General features: G+C 41.5%; 1 protein-coding gene across 2 annotated transcripts in view; it reads right to left on the reverse strand.

Moving 5' to 3' along the window:
* The window catches only part of PDE8A (phosphodiesterase 8A), a 169,472-nt gene that overhangs the window by 10,994 nt on the left and 141,865 nt on the right, over nucleotides 1-16,613 (reverse strand). For both annotated transcript variants that reach the window (XM_034667834.1, XM_034667833.1), the window contains 2 exons: nucleotides 15,313-15,445; nucleotides 12,699-12,866 (listed from right to left, as the gene is read on the reverse strand). In XM_034667834.1, the coding sequence (XP_034523725.1) occupies nucleotides 12,699-12,866; nucleotides 15,313-15,445 (301 nt within the window). The remainder of the gene's footprint in view (nucleotides 1-12,698; nucleotides 12,867-15,312; nucleotides 15,446-16,613) is intronic.

The following is a 16,613-nucleotide window of genomic DNA, read 5'->3' on the forward strand; positions in this document are numbered from 1 at the left end:
CCCTCCCTCCTTTCTTTCTTTCTTTCTTTCTTTCTTTCTTTCTTTCTTTTTTCTTCTTTCTTCCTCTTTCTCTTTCTTTTCCTTCCTTCCTTCCTAATGGGGCTTGAACTCATGACCTGAGATTAAGATCTGAGCTGAGATAAAGAGTCGGATACTTAACTGACTGAGCCACTCATGTGCCCCAAGTGTTTCTTTTTTTAATTGAGGTATAACTGATAGACAACATGATTCCGTACTTGTTTATACTGCAAAATGCTCACCACACATACAGAAATGTTTTCTTGTGGTAAGAACTTTTAAGATCTACTCTCTCAGCAACTTTCAAATATACAATACAGTCTTAACTATAGTTGCCGTACTGTACATTATATCCCCATGACTTGTTGATTTTACAACTGGAAGCTTATACCTGTGGACTCCTTCCATCCATTTCACACACCCCTGCCCCTGGCAACTAGTAATCTGTTGTATCTGTGAGCTTTGTTTTTAAGATTCCAAATGTAAGGGAGATCATATAGTACTTGTCTTTCTCTATTTTCACTTAGCATAATGCCCTCAAGACCCGTCCATGTTATCAGAGATGGCAAGATTTCATTCTTTTTTAAGGTCGAACAATATTCCATCGTATATAGATAACACGTCTTCTTTATCCATTCATCCATGAATGGACACAGGTTATTTCCATATCTTGGCCAATGTAAATAATGCTGCAGGAAACCTGGAGGTGCATAGATCTTTTCAACTTAGTATATCTTTTTCTTCAAATAAATACTCAAAAGTCAAATAGCTGGACCATGTGGCGTTTCTAGTTTTTTGAGTAACCTCCACAGTGTTTTCTAGTGGCTGCACCAATTTACATTCTCACCAGCAGTGCACGAGGCTTCCCTTTTCTCAACATCCATTCCAACGCTTGTTATTAGTTTTTTGTTAATGGCCATTCTTCCAGGTGTGAGGTAATATCTCACTGGGTTTTGGCGCTTTGCATCCCGTCCTGAGGATCCAAGTTTCTATCTGGCATCCTTTCCTTTCAGCTTAAAGAACCTCCTTTAGCATTTTTTCTGTTGCAGGTTTACTGGTGATGAATTCTGTTAGCTTTTCCTTGTTTGACAATGTGCTTATTTTCCCTTCACTGTGGAAGGGTATTTTCATTGGATACAGAATTCTGGGTTGACCGTTTTGTCCTAAATGCAAATTAAAGATGTTGTTCCAGTATCTTCTGGACTTCATAGTTTCTTTTTTTTTTTTCCTTAAAAATTTTTTTTAAAAATTCAAGTATAATTAACATAAAGTGTTATATTTGGTTTAGGTGCAATTTGATGATTCAACAATTCTGTACATTACTCAGTGCTCATCACGAGAAGTATACTCTCAATCCCTTTTACCTTATTTCACCTATCCTCCCTCCCATCTCCCTCTGATAACCGTATTTGTTCTCCATATTAAAGTATCTGTTTGTCTTTTTTTGTTTTGCTTCTTAAATTTCACATAATAAGTGAAATCATATGGTATTTGTCTTTTTGACTGACTGACTTACTTGGCTTAGCATTATACTCTCTAGCTCTATCCATGCGGTTGCAAATGGCAAGATTTCATTCTTTAAGGCTATTATTCCATTACACACACACACACACACACACACACACACTATACACACTACTTCTTTATCCATTCACCTGTTGATGCACACTTGTGTTTCTTCCATATTTTGGTTATTGTAAAGCTGCAATAAACTGAGGTGCATTTATCTTTTCAAATTAGTGTTTTCCTATTCTTTGGGTAAATACCCAGTAGTGGAACTGCTGGGTCATGTGGTAATTCTGTTTTTCATTGTTTGAGGAACCTCCATATTGTTTTTCACAATGGCTATACCAGTTTGCATTCCCACCAACAGTGCAAGAGTTTCCTTTTTCTCCACATCCTCACTAACACTTGTCTTGTTCTTTATTTTAGCCATTCTGACAGGTGTGAGGTGATATCTCGTTGTAGTTTTGATTTGCATTTCCCTGATGATAAGTCATGTTGAGACTCTTTTCACGTGTCTGTGGGTCATCTGTAGGTCATATTTGGAGAAATGTTCATTCATGTTTTCTGCCCATTTTAAAATTGGATTTTTTTTTTTTTTTGGTGCTGAGCTGTGCAAGTTCCTTATATATTTTGGGTATTAACCCTTTATGGGAGGTCATTTGCAAATATTTTCTCCCATTCCATAGGTTGTCTTTTATTGTTTCCTTTGCGGTGCTGAAGCTTTTAATTTTGATGTAGTCCCAGTGGTATATTTTGCTTTTGTTTCATAGGAGACGTATCTAGAAAAATGTACTTATAGCTGATGTCAGAGAAATTACTGCCTGTACTCTTCTAGGATTTTTATGGTTTTAACTCTCACATTTCAGTCTTTAATCCATTTTGAGTTTATTTTTGTGCATAGTTTAAGAAATGGTCCAATTTCATTCTTTTGCATGTAGCTGTCCTGTTTTCCCAGCACCAATTGTTGAAGAGACTGTCTTTTCCCCATAGCATATTCTTACCCTTTACCAGGCTAGCCCATCCCCCCACCCCCCTCCCCTCAAAACCCTCAGTTTGTTTCCCGGAGTCCATAGTCTCTTGTGGTTCATTTCCCCCTCTGTTTACCTCCCTCTTCATTTTTCCCTTCCTTCTCCTACCGATCTCCCTGCTATTCCTTATGTTCCACAAATAAGTGAAACCATATGATAATTGTCTTTCTCTGCTTGACTTATTTCACTTAGCATAATCTTCTCCAGTCCTGTCCATGTTGATGCAAATGTTGGGTAATTGTTCTTTCTAATGGCTGAGTAATATTCCATTGTGTACATGGACCACATCTTCTTAATCCATTCGTCTGTTGAAGAGCGTCTAGGCTCCTTCCACAGTTTAGCCATTGTGGACAATGCTGCTATGAACACTGGGGTGCATATGGCCCTTCTTTTCACTACATCTGTATCTTTGGGGTAAATACACAGTAGTGCAATTGCTGGCTCATAGGGTAGCTCTATTTTTAACTTTTTGAGGGACCTCCACACTGTTTTCCAGAGTGGCTGTACCAACTTGCATTCCCACTGACAGTGTAGGAGGGATCCCCTTTCTCCACATCCTCTCCAACATTTGTTGTTTCTTGCCTTGTCCATTTTTGCCATTCTAACTGGCGTAAGGTGGTATCTTAGTGTGGTTTTGATTTGAATTTCCCTGATGGCTAATGGTGTTGAACATTCTCCAAGTGTCTGTTAGCGATTCGTATGTCTTCACTGGAAAAGTGTCTGTTCATATCTTCTGCCCATTTTTAAATTTGATTATTTGTTTCTTGGGTATTGAGATTGAGAAGTTCATCACAGATCTTGGATACCAGCCTTTTATCTGTAATATCATTGGCAAATATATTCTCCCATTCTGTGGGCTGCCTCTTTGTTTTGTTGACTGTTTCCTTTGCTGTGCAGAAGCTTTTTATCTTGATGAAGTCCCAAAAGTTCATTTTTACTTTTGTTTCCCTTGCCTTTGGAGACATGGCATGAAAGAAGTTGCTGTGGCTGATGTGAAGAGGTTACAGCCTATGTTCTCCTCTAGGATTTTGATGGATTCCTGTCTCACATCGAGGTCTTTCATCCATTTGGAGTTTATCTTTGTGTATGGTGTGAGAGAGTGGTCAAGTTTCATTCTTTTGCATGTAGCTGTNGTATATAGCTGTTCAATTTTCCCAGCACCATTTATTGAAGAGACTGTCTTTTTTCCACTGGATGTTTTTTCCTGCTTTGTCAAAGATGAGTTGACCAGAGTTGAGGGTCCATTTCTGGAGTCTGTATTCTGTTCCATTGGTCTGTCTGTTTGTGTGCCAGTACCATGCTATCTTGGTGATCGCAGCTCTGTAGTATAGCTTGAAATCAGGCAACGTGATGCCCCCAGCTTTTTTTGTTTTTGTTTTTTTCCCCCCCAACATTTCCTTGGAGATTCGGGGTCTTTTCTGGTTCCACACGAATTTTAGGGTTGTTTGTTCCAGCACTTTGAAAAATGTCATTGGTATTTTGATCGGGATGGCATTGAAAGTGTAGATTGCTCTGGGTAGCACAGACATTTTAACTATGTTTATTCTTTCGATCCATGAGCATGGAATATTCTTCCATCTTTTTGTGTCTTCTTCAATGTCTTTCATCAGTGTTCTGTAGTTTCTAGAGTATAGATCCTTTACCTCTCTGGTTAAGTTTATTCCGAGATATCTTATGGGTTTTGGTGCTATTGTAAATGGAATCGATTCCCTAATTTCTCTTTCTTCAGTCTCATTGCTCATGTATAGAAATGCAACTGATTTCTGAGCATTGATTTTGTATCCTGACACATTACTGAATTGTTGTATGAGTTCTAGTAACTTGGGGGTGGAATCTTTTGGGTTTTCCACATAAAGTACCATGTCATCTGCAAAGAGAGAGAGTTTGACTTCTTCTTTGCCAATTTGAATACCTTTTATTCTTTTTTGTTGTCTGACTGCTGTTGCTAGGACTTCTAGTACTATGTTGAACAATAATGGCGAGAGTGGGCATCCTTGTCGTGTTCCTGATCTTAACGGAAAGGCTCTCAGCTTTTCCCCATTGAGAATGATATCTGCTGTAGGCTTTTCATAGATGGTTTTATGAAATTGAGGAAGTCACCCTCTATCCCTACACTCTGAAGGGTTTTAATCAGGAAGGCTGCTGTATTTTGTCAAATGCTTTTTTTTTTTTTAAAGATTTTATTTATTTATTCGACAGAGATAGAGACAGCCAGCGAGAGAGGGAACACAAGCAGGGGGAGTGGGAGAGGAAGAAGCAGGCTCATAGTGGAGGAGCCTGATGTGGGGCTTGATCCCATAACGCCGGGATCACGCCCTGAGCCAAAGGCAGACGCTTAACCGCTGTGCCACCCAGGCGCCCCTGTCAAATGCTTTTTCTGCATCGAGAGGATCATATCGTTCTTGTCTCTTCTCTTATCAATGTGTTCCGTCACACTGATTCATTTGCGAATGTTGAACCACCCTTGCATCCCAGGGATGAATCCCATTTGGTCGTGATAAATAATCCTTTTAATGTACTGTTGGATCCTATTAGCTGGGATCTTGTTGAGAATTTTGGCATCCATATTCATCAGGGATATCGGTCTATAATTCTCCCTTTTGATGGGGTCTTTTCCTAGTTTTGGGATCAAGGTAATGCTGGCCTCATAGAATAAGTTTGGTAGTTTTCCTTCTGTTTCTATTTTTTGTAACAGCTTCAGGAGAATAGGTATTGTTTCTTCTTTGAATGTATGGTAGAATTCCCCAGGGAATCCATCAGGCCCTGACTCTTGTTTTTTGGGAGGTTTTTGATCACTGCTTCAATTTCTTCACTGTGTATCGGTCTATTTAGATTGTCATTTTCTTCCTGTTTCAGTCTTGGTAGTTTATAAGTTTCCAGGAAGGCATCCATTGCTTCCAGGTTGCTTAATTTATTGGCATATAGTTGTTGATAACAGTATCTAATAATTGTTTCTATTTCCTTGGTGTTAGTTGTGATCTCTCCCCTTTTATTCATAATTTTATTAATTTGAATCCTTTCTCTAATCTATTGAATAAGTCTGGCCAGTGGCTTATCAATCTTATTACTTCTTTCAAAGAACCAGCTTCTGGTTTTGTTGGTCTGCTCTACTGTATTTCTGGTTTCTAATTCATTGATCTCTGCTCTATTCTTAATCAGTTATCTTTTCGTGTGTGGCTTAGGCCTGTTCTTTTGTTCCATCTCCAGCTGTATAAGGTGAGAGTATAAGGACTGCATTTTAGATTTTTCTATTCTTTTGAGTGAGGCTTGGATGGCTATGTATTGCCCCCTTAGGACCGCCTTTGCAGTGTCCCACAGGTTTTGGACCAATGTGTTTTTGTCCTCCTTGGTTTCCATAAATTGCTTAAGTTCTTTAATTTCCTAGTTGACCCAAACATTCTTAAGCAGGATGGTCCTTAGTTTCCAAGTGTTTGAGTTTCTTCCAAATTTTTTCTTGTGATTGAGTTCCAGTTTCAAAGCACTGTGGTCTGAGAATATGCAGGGAATAATCTCAATCTTTTGGTATCGGTTGAGACCCATTTTTGACTCTATAAGTATATGGTCTATTCTGGAGAAAGTTCCATGTGCATTTGAAAAGAATGAGTGTTCTGTTGTTTTAGGGTGGAGTGTTCCGTATATATCTATGAGGTCCATCTGGTCCAGTGTGTTATTCAAAGCTCTTGTTTCTTTGTTGATTTTCTGCTTAGATGATCTGTCTATTGCTGAGTGGAGTGTTGAGGTCCCCTACTATTAACTTTTTTTTTTTTTTAAGATTTTATTTATTTACTTGACAAAAAGACAGCCAGCGAGAGAGGGTGCACAAGCAGGGGGAGTGGGAGAGGAAGAAGCAGGCTCCCAGCAGAGGAGGGAGCCCGAAGTGGGGCTCAATCCCAGGACCCTGGGATCACGCCCTGAGCCGAAGGCAGATGCTTAACGACTGAGCCACCCAGGCACCCCTACTATTAACGTATTATTATCTATATGTCTCTTTATTCACACACGTGCTCCTGAGCTCCAGGTTTCAGTCTGGTTTCCCTGCTGCTACTGGTCTGTGACTGTGGCTGCTCCCCAGTGCTTCTGCCTTCCCGGTGTCGAGTGTGGTGGCAACCTTCCCCCTTCCGTTTATCTTCCGGTATCTGCACGCAGACTCTTGGCTCCCCGCTTCATACCTCAAGACCAAGTGCAGGAGATATTCTGTTTGTAGAGATCCAGATGTATCTTCTTATGTCTCAGGCTGACTTCGTGGGTGTTCAGGATGGTCTGGTAGATATCCAGCTCGATTCAGGGGACCAGTTGAAATAGGGTCCTCTACTCCTCTGCCATATTTCCCTCTCCCCTCTTGCCTCCTTTGTTGAAGATTAATTGACCACATAGTTGTGGGTTTATTTCTGGGTTCTATTCTATTGATCAATGTGTCTATTTTTGTCCTGGAACTATACTGTTCTGATTACCATAGCTTTGTAGTATATCTTGAAATCTGGGATTGTGATATCTCCCAGTTTTTTTCTTCTTTTTCAAGATTGCTTTGGCCTATTCAGGGTATTTTGTGGTTCCATACAAATTGTAGGCTTATTTGTTCTAGTTCTGTGAGAGATGCTGTTGGTATTTTCATAGGGGTTACATTAAGTTTGTAGATTGCTTTGGGAAGTACGGACATTTTAACAATACTCTCTAAGCTCATGAGCATGGAATATTTTTCTGTTTGTGTTATTTTCAATTTCTTTCATCAGTGTTCCATAGCTTTCAGAATACAGATTTCTCATCTTGGTTAAGTTTGTTCCTAGGTATTTTATTATTTTTGGTGCAATTGTAAATGGGATTTTCTTAATGTCTCTTTCTGCTACTTCATTATTAGTGTACAGAATTGCAATGGATTTCTGTACATTGATTTTGTATCCAGTGACCGTACTGAATTCATTTATCAGGTCTAGTTTTTTGCTGGAGTCTTTTAAAAAAGATTTTATTTACTTATTTAAGAGAGAGAGAAGCAGAGATAGTGAAAGAGAGCACGGGAGGGGAGGAGAGGGAGAAGCAGGTTCCCACTGAGCAGGGAGCCCGATGCGGGGCTTGATCCTAGGACCCCAGCATCATGACCTGAGCCACCCAACCACCTCTTGGTGGAGTCTTTAGGGTTTTCTATATATAGTATCAGGTCATCTGCGAACAGTGAAAGTTTTACTTCTTTCTTACCAATTTGGATGCCTTTTCTTTTTCTTGTGTGTTTGCTGTGGCTAGGACTTTTAGTACTGTGTTGAATTAGAGTGGACATCCTTGTCTTGTTTCTAATCTTAAGGGGAAAGCTCTTAGTTTTTCACCACTGAATATGAAGTTAGCTCTGTTTTTGTTGTTGTTGCTGTTTAAGATTTATTTGAGAGAGAGAGAGAGAGAGAGAGAGCACAAGTGGGATGGGCAGAGGAAGAGGGATAGGGACTCTCAAGCAGATTTTTGCACTCGGCATGGAGCCCTGATGTGGGGCTTGATCTCACGACCTTGAGGTCATGACCTAAGCCAAAACCAAGAGTTGGACACTTTACCAACTGCACTGCTCAGACACCCCAGCTTTGGGCTTTTCATCTACGGCCCTTATTATGTTGAGGTTTGGTCCCTTTAAACCTAGTTGGTAAAGGGTTTTTTTTTTTTTTTTTAAATATCATGAATGGACGTTGTACTTTGTAGAATGCTTTTTCTGCATCTATTGAAATGATCATATGGTTGTTTATCCTTTATCTTGTTGACGTGATATATCACATTGATTGATTTGCAAATATTGAACCACCCTTGCATCCCAGGAATAAATCCAACTTGATGGTGGTGAATGAATTTTTTAGTATATTATTAGATTTCATTTGCTAATATTTTGTTGAGGGTTTTTGTATCTATGTTCATCGAGATACTGGCCTGTAGTTCTCTCTTTTTTTTGGTAGTGTCTTTATCTAGGTTTGGTATCAGGGTAATGCTGGCCTCATAGAATGAATTGCTTTCTTTCCTCTTCTATTTTTTGGAAGTTCGGGGAGCATAGGTATTCACTCTTCTTGAAATGTTTGGCAGAATTCACCTGTGAAGCCATCTGGACCTGGACTTCTCTTTGTTTGGAATTCAATTCAATTTAGTTGCTGATAATAGGCCTGTTCAAATTTTCTATTTTTCCTGGTTCAGTTTTGGGAGGTTATGTATGTCTAGGAATCTATTTTTTTTTGTCCAATTTGTTGGCATATAATTTTTCATAATCTCATAATGCTTTGTATTCCTGTAGCATTGGTTGTTATTTATGAATTTGAGTCCTCAAGATTTTTTTTTTTGAGAGAGAGAGAATGAGTTGGGTGGGGGAGGGACAGAGGGAGAAGCTGACATCAATTCCAGAACCCTGGGATCATGACTTGAGCCAAAAGCAGCCACTCTGATTTTGATGCATTGCCGTCTTCCGTTGAGGTCTTTCATCCATTTAGAGTTTATCTCTATGTATGGTGAAAGAGAATGGTTGAGTTTCATTCTTCTGTATATAACTGTCCAATTTTCCCAGCACCAATTATTGAAGAGACTGCCTTTTTTCCATTGGATGTTTCTTCCTGCTTTGTCAAAGATAAGTTGACCACAGAATTGAGGTCCATATGTGGACTCTCTATTCTGTTCCATTGATCTATGTGTTTTTGTGCCAATACCATGCTGTCTTGGTGATCACATCTTTGTAATATAGCATGAAATCTGGCAACATGATGTCCCCAGCTTTTTCTTTTTCAACATTTCCTTGGCGATTTGGGCTCTTTTCTGGTTCCACATGAATTTTAGGGTTGTTTGTTCCAGCACTTTGAAAAATGGCATTGGTATTTTGATCAGGATGGCACTGAAAGTATAGATTTCTCTGGGTAGCACAGACATTTTAACAATGTTTATTCTTCTGATCCACAAGCATGGAATGTTTTCCCATCTTTTTGTGTTTTCTTCAATTTCTTTCATAAGTGTTCCGTAGTTTCTACAGTATAGATCCTTCACCTCTTTGTTTAGGTTTATTCCTACGTATCTTATGGTTTTTGGTGCTATTGTAAATGGAATCGATTCCCTAATTTCTCTTTCTACAGTTATATTGTTAGTGTATAGGAAAACAACTGATTTCTGTGCACTGATTTAGCTGCTGGTTGTTTTACTGGTGTTTGTTTCTATTTTGTTTCTGCGCTAATCTTTATTTCCTTCCTTCTGCTGGTTTTGGGTTTTTTCTTCTTTTTCTTGCTCCTTTAGGTGTAAGGTTAGATTGAGATTTTTCTTGGTTCTTGAGGCAGGCCTGTATTGCTATAAACTTCCCTCTTAGAACAGCTTTTGGTGCATCCTAAAGATTCTGGACCATTGTGTTTTCATGTTCATTTTTCTCCACGTATTTTTTTTAATTTCCTCTTTGATTTCTTGGTTGATCCATTCATTGTTTAGTGGCATGTTATTTAACCTCCATGTATTTGTATTCTTTTCCAGATTTTCTACTGTGGTTGATTTCTAGTGTTACAGCTTTTTGTGTCGGAAAAAGATGCATGGTATTACTTCTTTTTTTTTTTTTTTGAGTTTTTTTGCCTAGTATGCAATCTATTGTGGAGAATGTTCCACGTACACTTGAAAACAATATGTATTCTGCTTTAGGATGGAATGTTCTAGATATATCTGTTAGATCCATCTGGTCTAATGTGTCATTTATAGCCATTGCTTTCTTGTTGATTTTGTTTGATCTATCCGTTGATGTAAGTGCATGTTGAAGTCCCCTGGTATTGTATTACTATTGATTACTTCCTTTATATTTGTTATTAGCTGCTTTATGTGTTCCCAGGTTTGGTGCACAAATATTTACAATTGTTACACTTTGTTGGATTGTTCCCTTTATGATTATGTACTATCCTTCTTTGTTTCTTGTTACAATCTTTTGTTTTAAAATCTATTTCGTCTTATACAAGTGTTGCTACCCTGGCTTTCTTTTCACACCTATTTGTATGATAAATGCTTTTCCATCCCTTTTCTTTCAGTCTGTATGAGTCTGTGGTAGGCAGCATACAGATAGATCTTAATTTTTTATCTAATCCATCACCCTATGTCTTCTCATCGTTTAATCCATTTACAAAGTAATTATTGATAAGTATGTATTCATGGCCATTTTGTTACTTGTTTTATGGTTGTTTTATAGTTTTTCTCTGTTCTTTTATTCCCTTGCTCTCTTCTCTCAAGATTAATTGGCTTTCTTTGGTGAGATACCTGGACTCCTATTTTTTGCCTATAACCAGTTTTTGATTTGCAGTTACCACTAGGTTATATATAACACCTTACACATATAGCAGTCTATATTAAGTCAACAGTCACTTAAGTTTGAACCCCTTCTAAAAGCACTGAAGTTTTACTCCTCTCTTCCCCACATTATAGGTAGATGCTATCATACTTTACATACTTTTATCTTGTGAATCCATTGATGGATTTTTTTTTAATAGATATACTTTTCTTACTCCTGCTTATGGTCTTTCCTTTCCATTCAAAGAATCCCCTTTCATGTTTCTTGTAGGGCTGCTTTAGTGGTGACAAATTCTTTTGTGGATCTGGGAATCTTTATCTTTCCTATTCTGAATAATAGCCTTGCCAGATATTGTTGGTTGCAGGGTTTTTTTTTTTTTTTCCCTTTCAGCATTGTGAATGTATCATTCCACACCCTCCTGGCCTACAAAGTTTCTGCCGAAAAATCAGCTGGTAGCCTTATGGGGTGTCCCTCTTATGTCACTATTTTCTTTTGCTGCTTAAAAATGCTCTGAAGATCACTACTTTTTGCCATTTTTATTACTATGCGTCTTGGTGTGGGCATCCTTCGGTTGATTTTGCTGGGGCCTCTCTGTGCCTCCTGGATCTGGGTTTCTGTTTCCTTCCCCAGATTCAGAAACTTTTCTGCCCCCTTTTCTTTCTCTTCGTCTTCTGGGGTCCCTATAATGGAATGTTATTATGCTTGATGGTGTCACTAAGTTCCCTCAATCTATTCTCAATAGCCTTTTCTTTTTCTCCTATTCAGCTCGATTGCTTTCCATTACTCTGACCTCCAGGTTACTGATATGTTCTTTTCCTTCCTCTGTTTATTCCCTTTAGTGTATTTTTAACTTTAGTTCTTGAGTTCTTTATCTCTGGTTAGTTCTTTGTTTCTATCTCTTTGTTGAGGGTCTCACTGAGGTCTCCCACTCTTTTCTCAAATCCAGTTAGTATCTTTATTACCATTATTTTAAATTCTCTATCAAGCATGTTGTGATACTGTCCTGTTCTTTCATTTGGGACATGCTCCTCTGTCTCCTGCTCTTGCAAGCAGTGGCCTTAAGAAGGAGAGGTCCCATAGTGCCCTGCAGTGCAGTGTCCCCCATGCGTGTTGCTGTGCTGTGTTTGCCGTCAGTCCAGTCCTATGAAAGGGCTGTTTCTACCTATCGTGGGTAGGATTTGGTCCCTGTGTTGTTAGTGGGTCTGTCTTGGGCTTGAGTTGGGTCAGACCAGACTACTATGTGTGGTTTTCTTCCCCTCTCCCTGAGGCAGGAGTCACTTTGGGGTGGTGGCACCCAGGAGCCCCTAAGCCCACTAATTTTTCAAGTTCCAGCTTATAAGCCCCACTGATTGTAAGAACTTGAGAAATTAAACCTGTTTTTCAAAGCCAAATGTTATAGGGAATCGGTCTTCCTGATGTGGGGGCTGCTCCTCTCCCGTCTCTGTGCCCGCAGTGTCCCTCCCTACCACGGGAGGTCCTGCAGGTCAGTGTGGCTCCGTCACGGTGTCTACGCCCTTCCTACCCTCTTGGATGTGGCATGTATGTATATGCTGTCAATAAGTTTGCAAAGCTTCTAGCCACTGTATTTTCTAATTTTTTTTCTAGCAAGAGAGAATATGAAGGGCAGACAACAGTGTAAAATGATGTTAGGAGAAAATTGTTAACCCAGGATTCTATAGCCAGTGAAGATACGCTGCAAGAAAGAAGGCAAATATGCTTTCAGATAAGAGAAAACGAATCAAATTCACTACTGGTAAGCTTATAATACAAGAAGTGCTCTTCAAGGACAGAATTTCACTTAGAACTCTACATCCTAGTGTTAAGCCCCTTACCTCTAACGGCCTTATTGTGTCTGTCTCTCTTAAGTTCTTTAAGAGGCTGCATCTCACCTGAGAAAAATATTCTTCTGAGATGCGTGCAGCCCACTCAATGCACTGCTCCAGGGGTCGGCAGGGATTGGACACATCTGCGCATTTAATCAGCATTCGTTTAATTAGAGTCCGGTTCTCTGGAGTCCTGAGCATAGTGTTTATGGCTTCTTCATCTCTATTCACTTCCTAAAGCATGAGAGAACGCAATCAAAGTGGGTCCCCTGGTACCAAGCCCTGTCTTACAGGCGTGGCCCCATTGTACATATAGTAAGGCACTGACCAGGATCTACATACGAGTGAGGCGTTTTCACGGAACAGTGAGGGAGATGATCTGAGCATTGAGCTCAGCCCTTCACTTGACAGAAAGGAAAACCAAGGCCCAGTGAGATTCCAGCAGGACCCAAGAGTAGAGGGCAGCACTGGAGGTTGGGCTTTACGCCCCTCCCCTCTTCTTCCCACTCCAGACATTTCTCATAGTTGCTCTTTGTTCTATCTCTACTGCCCTCCTCTGGGATATGAGCAGTATCTTTTATTATGCCTACTAAAAAAAAAAGGCTTCTCTGCCCTTTCATCAAAAGGAATCCGGTGGTGCGTCAGGCTCCCTGCTTTGCACAGCCCAACCCCCAGCCCACTCCCACGATAGGTATGAGCTTGAGAATTAGCTGTCAGGTACCAAGATTTGTCAGATACAGGGTTACTTCCTTAACAGTCATTTTCTTCTGTTCCTCACTCACAAAGATTTACGGTAGACAGGAAAAGCAGTATTATTTACTATTGTATCTTATAGACGAGGACCCTGGGACTCAGAGGTGAACAGACTTGTCCGGAGCTACCCAGCTGAGCCAGGGAAAGAGCTTCAGGTCTACCTTTAGTCCTGGGCTCTATTTATAGTATCACATGCTGTCTGGCTTAAAGGAGCGTCACTGGTATGGATTCTCAAGCCGGGGTATAATGGACCTGGCGGGTAAGCCCTCTGAAGCAAAGTTGGGTTGGAAGAGGGAGTACCAGGGCGAAGGGCCACCAACAAGCTCATCTCCTCATGCTTTCCAAAGTCGTCAGTCATGTGGTTTCAATGAGTTATAACAATGTTCTAAAAAGGCCTGATGGTCCCCTCTCACTGGGGACAGATATGCCATTAAGATGGGCATGTGCCCATCCAGAACCCAGGCTGCCTGTTCTCCCAGAGCGTGCCACAATGGACGTGACCAAGGCTGCCTTGATAGGTCTCCTTGCCCCAGGTTTCCCACCACCAACCAGCTTTGCGTTGACTCTTGTCTCTTGACTCTTCTTGTCTCTTCAGCTGTGTGACTACGGTTCAGTCCTACCAGCTGTAAGCTACTTTCATATTACTTTGTCCCCTGCCTGCTCAACATTGATTTCTAGTCTCGGAAGTAACCCCAAGTACTCACAGATGAGAGATGGAACAGTTACTCAGCTTGAGTTTGGGACCTGCCCAGACTTGAAGGAAGAAATCAAGCCTGTGGCATGGAGTTGGCCAGGAGCAGTGGCCTGGTTGGCATCCTATCCAGGATGGTAGGAGCCACTAGAAAGGGCTGGTGTGGGTGCTTCCACAGTGGAAGTCCTTCGAAAGGAAGTGAAGTCAGAAGCAGGCTGACAAACTGAGAGAACAGGGGCAGGTGAAGGAAGCAGAGTTCTCAGTGGGTTTCAAATCAGGTTGAAGAGGAACAAGTGTGCAGGGGGTAATAAGCTAGAAAGCCAGGGACAAAGGCCATGGCCAGGTGAGTTGAAGTCGTCAAGTGGGGTTAGAATTCAAGGAATGGTGATCCTAGCCTTCTAGGAGAAACCATCCCTGTGCCTGGTAAAGACTCTCAGGGTGGTGATGGGAACAGGGGAGAAAGGTGTGTGGGAAAGACTGAGCTGGCACCAACACGTTCAGCGTAAACAGGTAGGTGGTGGGGCCTCAAAGGAAGAGGGCTCAGGAAATATATGCTGTAGGTGCCGGTCTCATGCTGAATCTAATGTAATAGGTACCATTTACTCAGCGCCTACCTTGTCCCATGCCCACCAGTCCCAGAACTTCAGCTTTATTCTGCCCATTCTATAGCCAGGGAACCGGAGAAGTACCACTGGGATGGGAACTCCAATCTGTCTGCTTAACTGCGGGCTCCTGCCTGGCCAGAGGTTTAATGTTGTCCTTGCCAGGCAGTCATTGTAGACTCCAGGCCTCCAATCCAGAAATGATGTCCAACAATAATGTCACCCTTGGGACCAAAATACAGGGTCCTTATCAACCCCCACCTTCCCGTGACAGAGACCAGCAGGGGAGAGTGGCCGCTGCCACGGCACGTGCACAGTGGGGAGTGGGGGGGGAGACCTCAAGGGCTCCAACTGACCCCAAGAAGGGGGCGGGGGCGAGTGTGAGAATGTGCACAGGAAAGGTCCACCCGACCTAAAGTTAGTTTCAGCGTCTCCCCATCTACTTTTGGAGGTCTTACGTTTTTTCCTGGCAAGTTTGTATACTTTAAATAACTTTTCAACCAAAGGAAATTAAATTCAAGGAACCTACTGGGCAACACTTCCACAGCTCATCACATCCTATTCTCCGTTTCCTCGAAAAACACAGGGATAAGGGCCCCAAACACAGGCTCTCCTTACGGTCCGTCTTCCTTACCCCATTTTCTTCGAGAGCTGCCAGGGGCTTGTTGATGCTGTTGACAAATTTGTTGACGTGCTCGAAGTGCTTTGTCATTTCTGTGGCTAAGACCATGTCGATAATACCCTGGCGCAGCGTCCGATAGTCATTCCTGTTTCAGACAAACGAGAGGGTGCTATAGGGGTCTCATCCGGACCAGACAGGCACTCCTGAAAACAGGCTCTTATCTAGGACAGCATCCACTGTGGTAAAATTGTAATGTCACGGGAAGTCGCGGGCACACTTTTTTTTTTTTTTTAAGATTTTATTTATTTATTTGACAGAGATAGAGACAGCCAGCGAGAGAGGGAACACAAGCAGGGGGAGTGGGAGAGGAAGAAGCAGGCTCATAGCAGAGGAGCCCGATGTGGGGCTCGATCCCACAATGCCGGGATCACGCCCTGAGCCGAAGGCAGACGCTTAACCACTGTGCCACCCAGGTGCCCCGGGCACACTTTGAAACAAGATCATTAGCAAGGGGAACCGGAGCAGAGGCTAAAATCAGGAAGCTTATGGGCAAGACTTTACAGGTGCAACGTTCGTCATTCTGTAGCATAAGGTGCAGAGTTCTTAGAATAAGAGAACACCGTAGCAGTGAACAAAGGCAGAGTTCTGTAGTTACGAAGAATGTACCCCTAGAGAGGAACCTTGAGATCCAAAAATTTCAGTGCCCAGCAACTTAGAAGGTAGACCTTCTGACAGCTGAGAAACTCACAGGGAATACTTGCGTACCTCTTCCTCCAGCCCTTGTTTTTATTCAATTCTTTTGTGACCTCTATCTCTGTTCAACTCCTTTTCTTCAGTCACCCCACTGTTTTCCCTGGACACAACCCAGGTTATCAGGGTCTTGTGTATTTTTCCAGAGTTAACTGATGTCTATACCAGCAACTATGAATAAAACTTACTGAAATTCTAGAACATGGCAAAAGGGAGTTTTGTAAAATCAGGAATCTCCTTTTTAAAAATTCCCCTATTAAATGTTCCTTACAAATCCAAATTAATATTTTCCACCTGATATTTAGGAAGTCCCTCCCATGGACCAGGCACCAAGGCACTGAGGGTACAGCAATGAGCAAAGGTAGTGGCTACCGTGACCTCACAGAGCATAAGAATCAAATCCAGGGGCGCCTGGGTGGCATAGCGGTTAAGCGTCTGCCTTCGGCTCAGGGCGTGATCCCGGCGTTACGGGATCGAGCCCCACATCGGGCTCCTCTGCTGTGAGCCTGCTTCTTCCTCTCCCACTCCCCCTGCTTGTGTTCCCTCTCTCGCTGGCTGTCTCT

The sequence above is a fragment of the Ailuropoda melanoleuca genome, chromosome 9 (assembly GCF_002007445.2).
Source record: "Ailuropoda melanoleuca isolate Jingjing chromosome 9, ASM200744v2, whole genome shotgun sequence".
NCBI classification, from domain to species: Eukaryota; Metazoa; Chordata; class Mammalia; order Carnivora; family Ursidae; genus Ailuropoda; species Ailuropoda melanoleuca.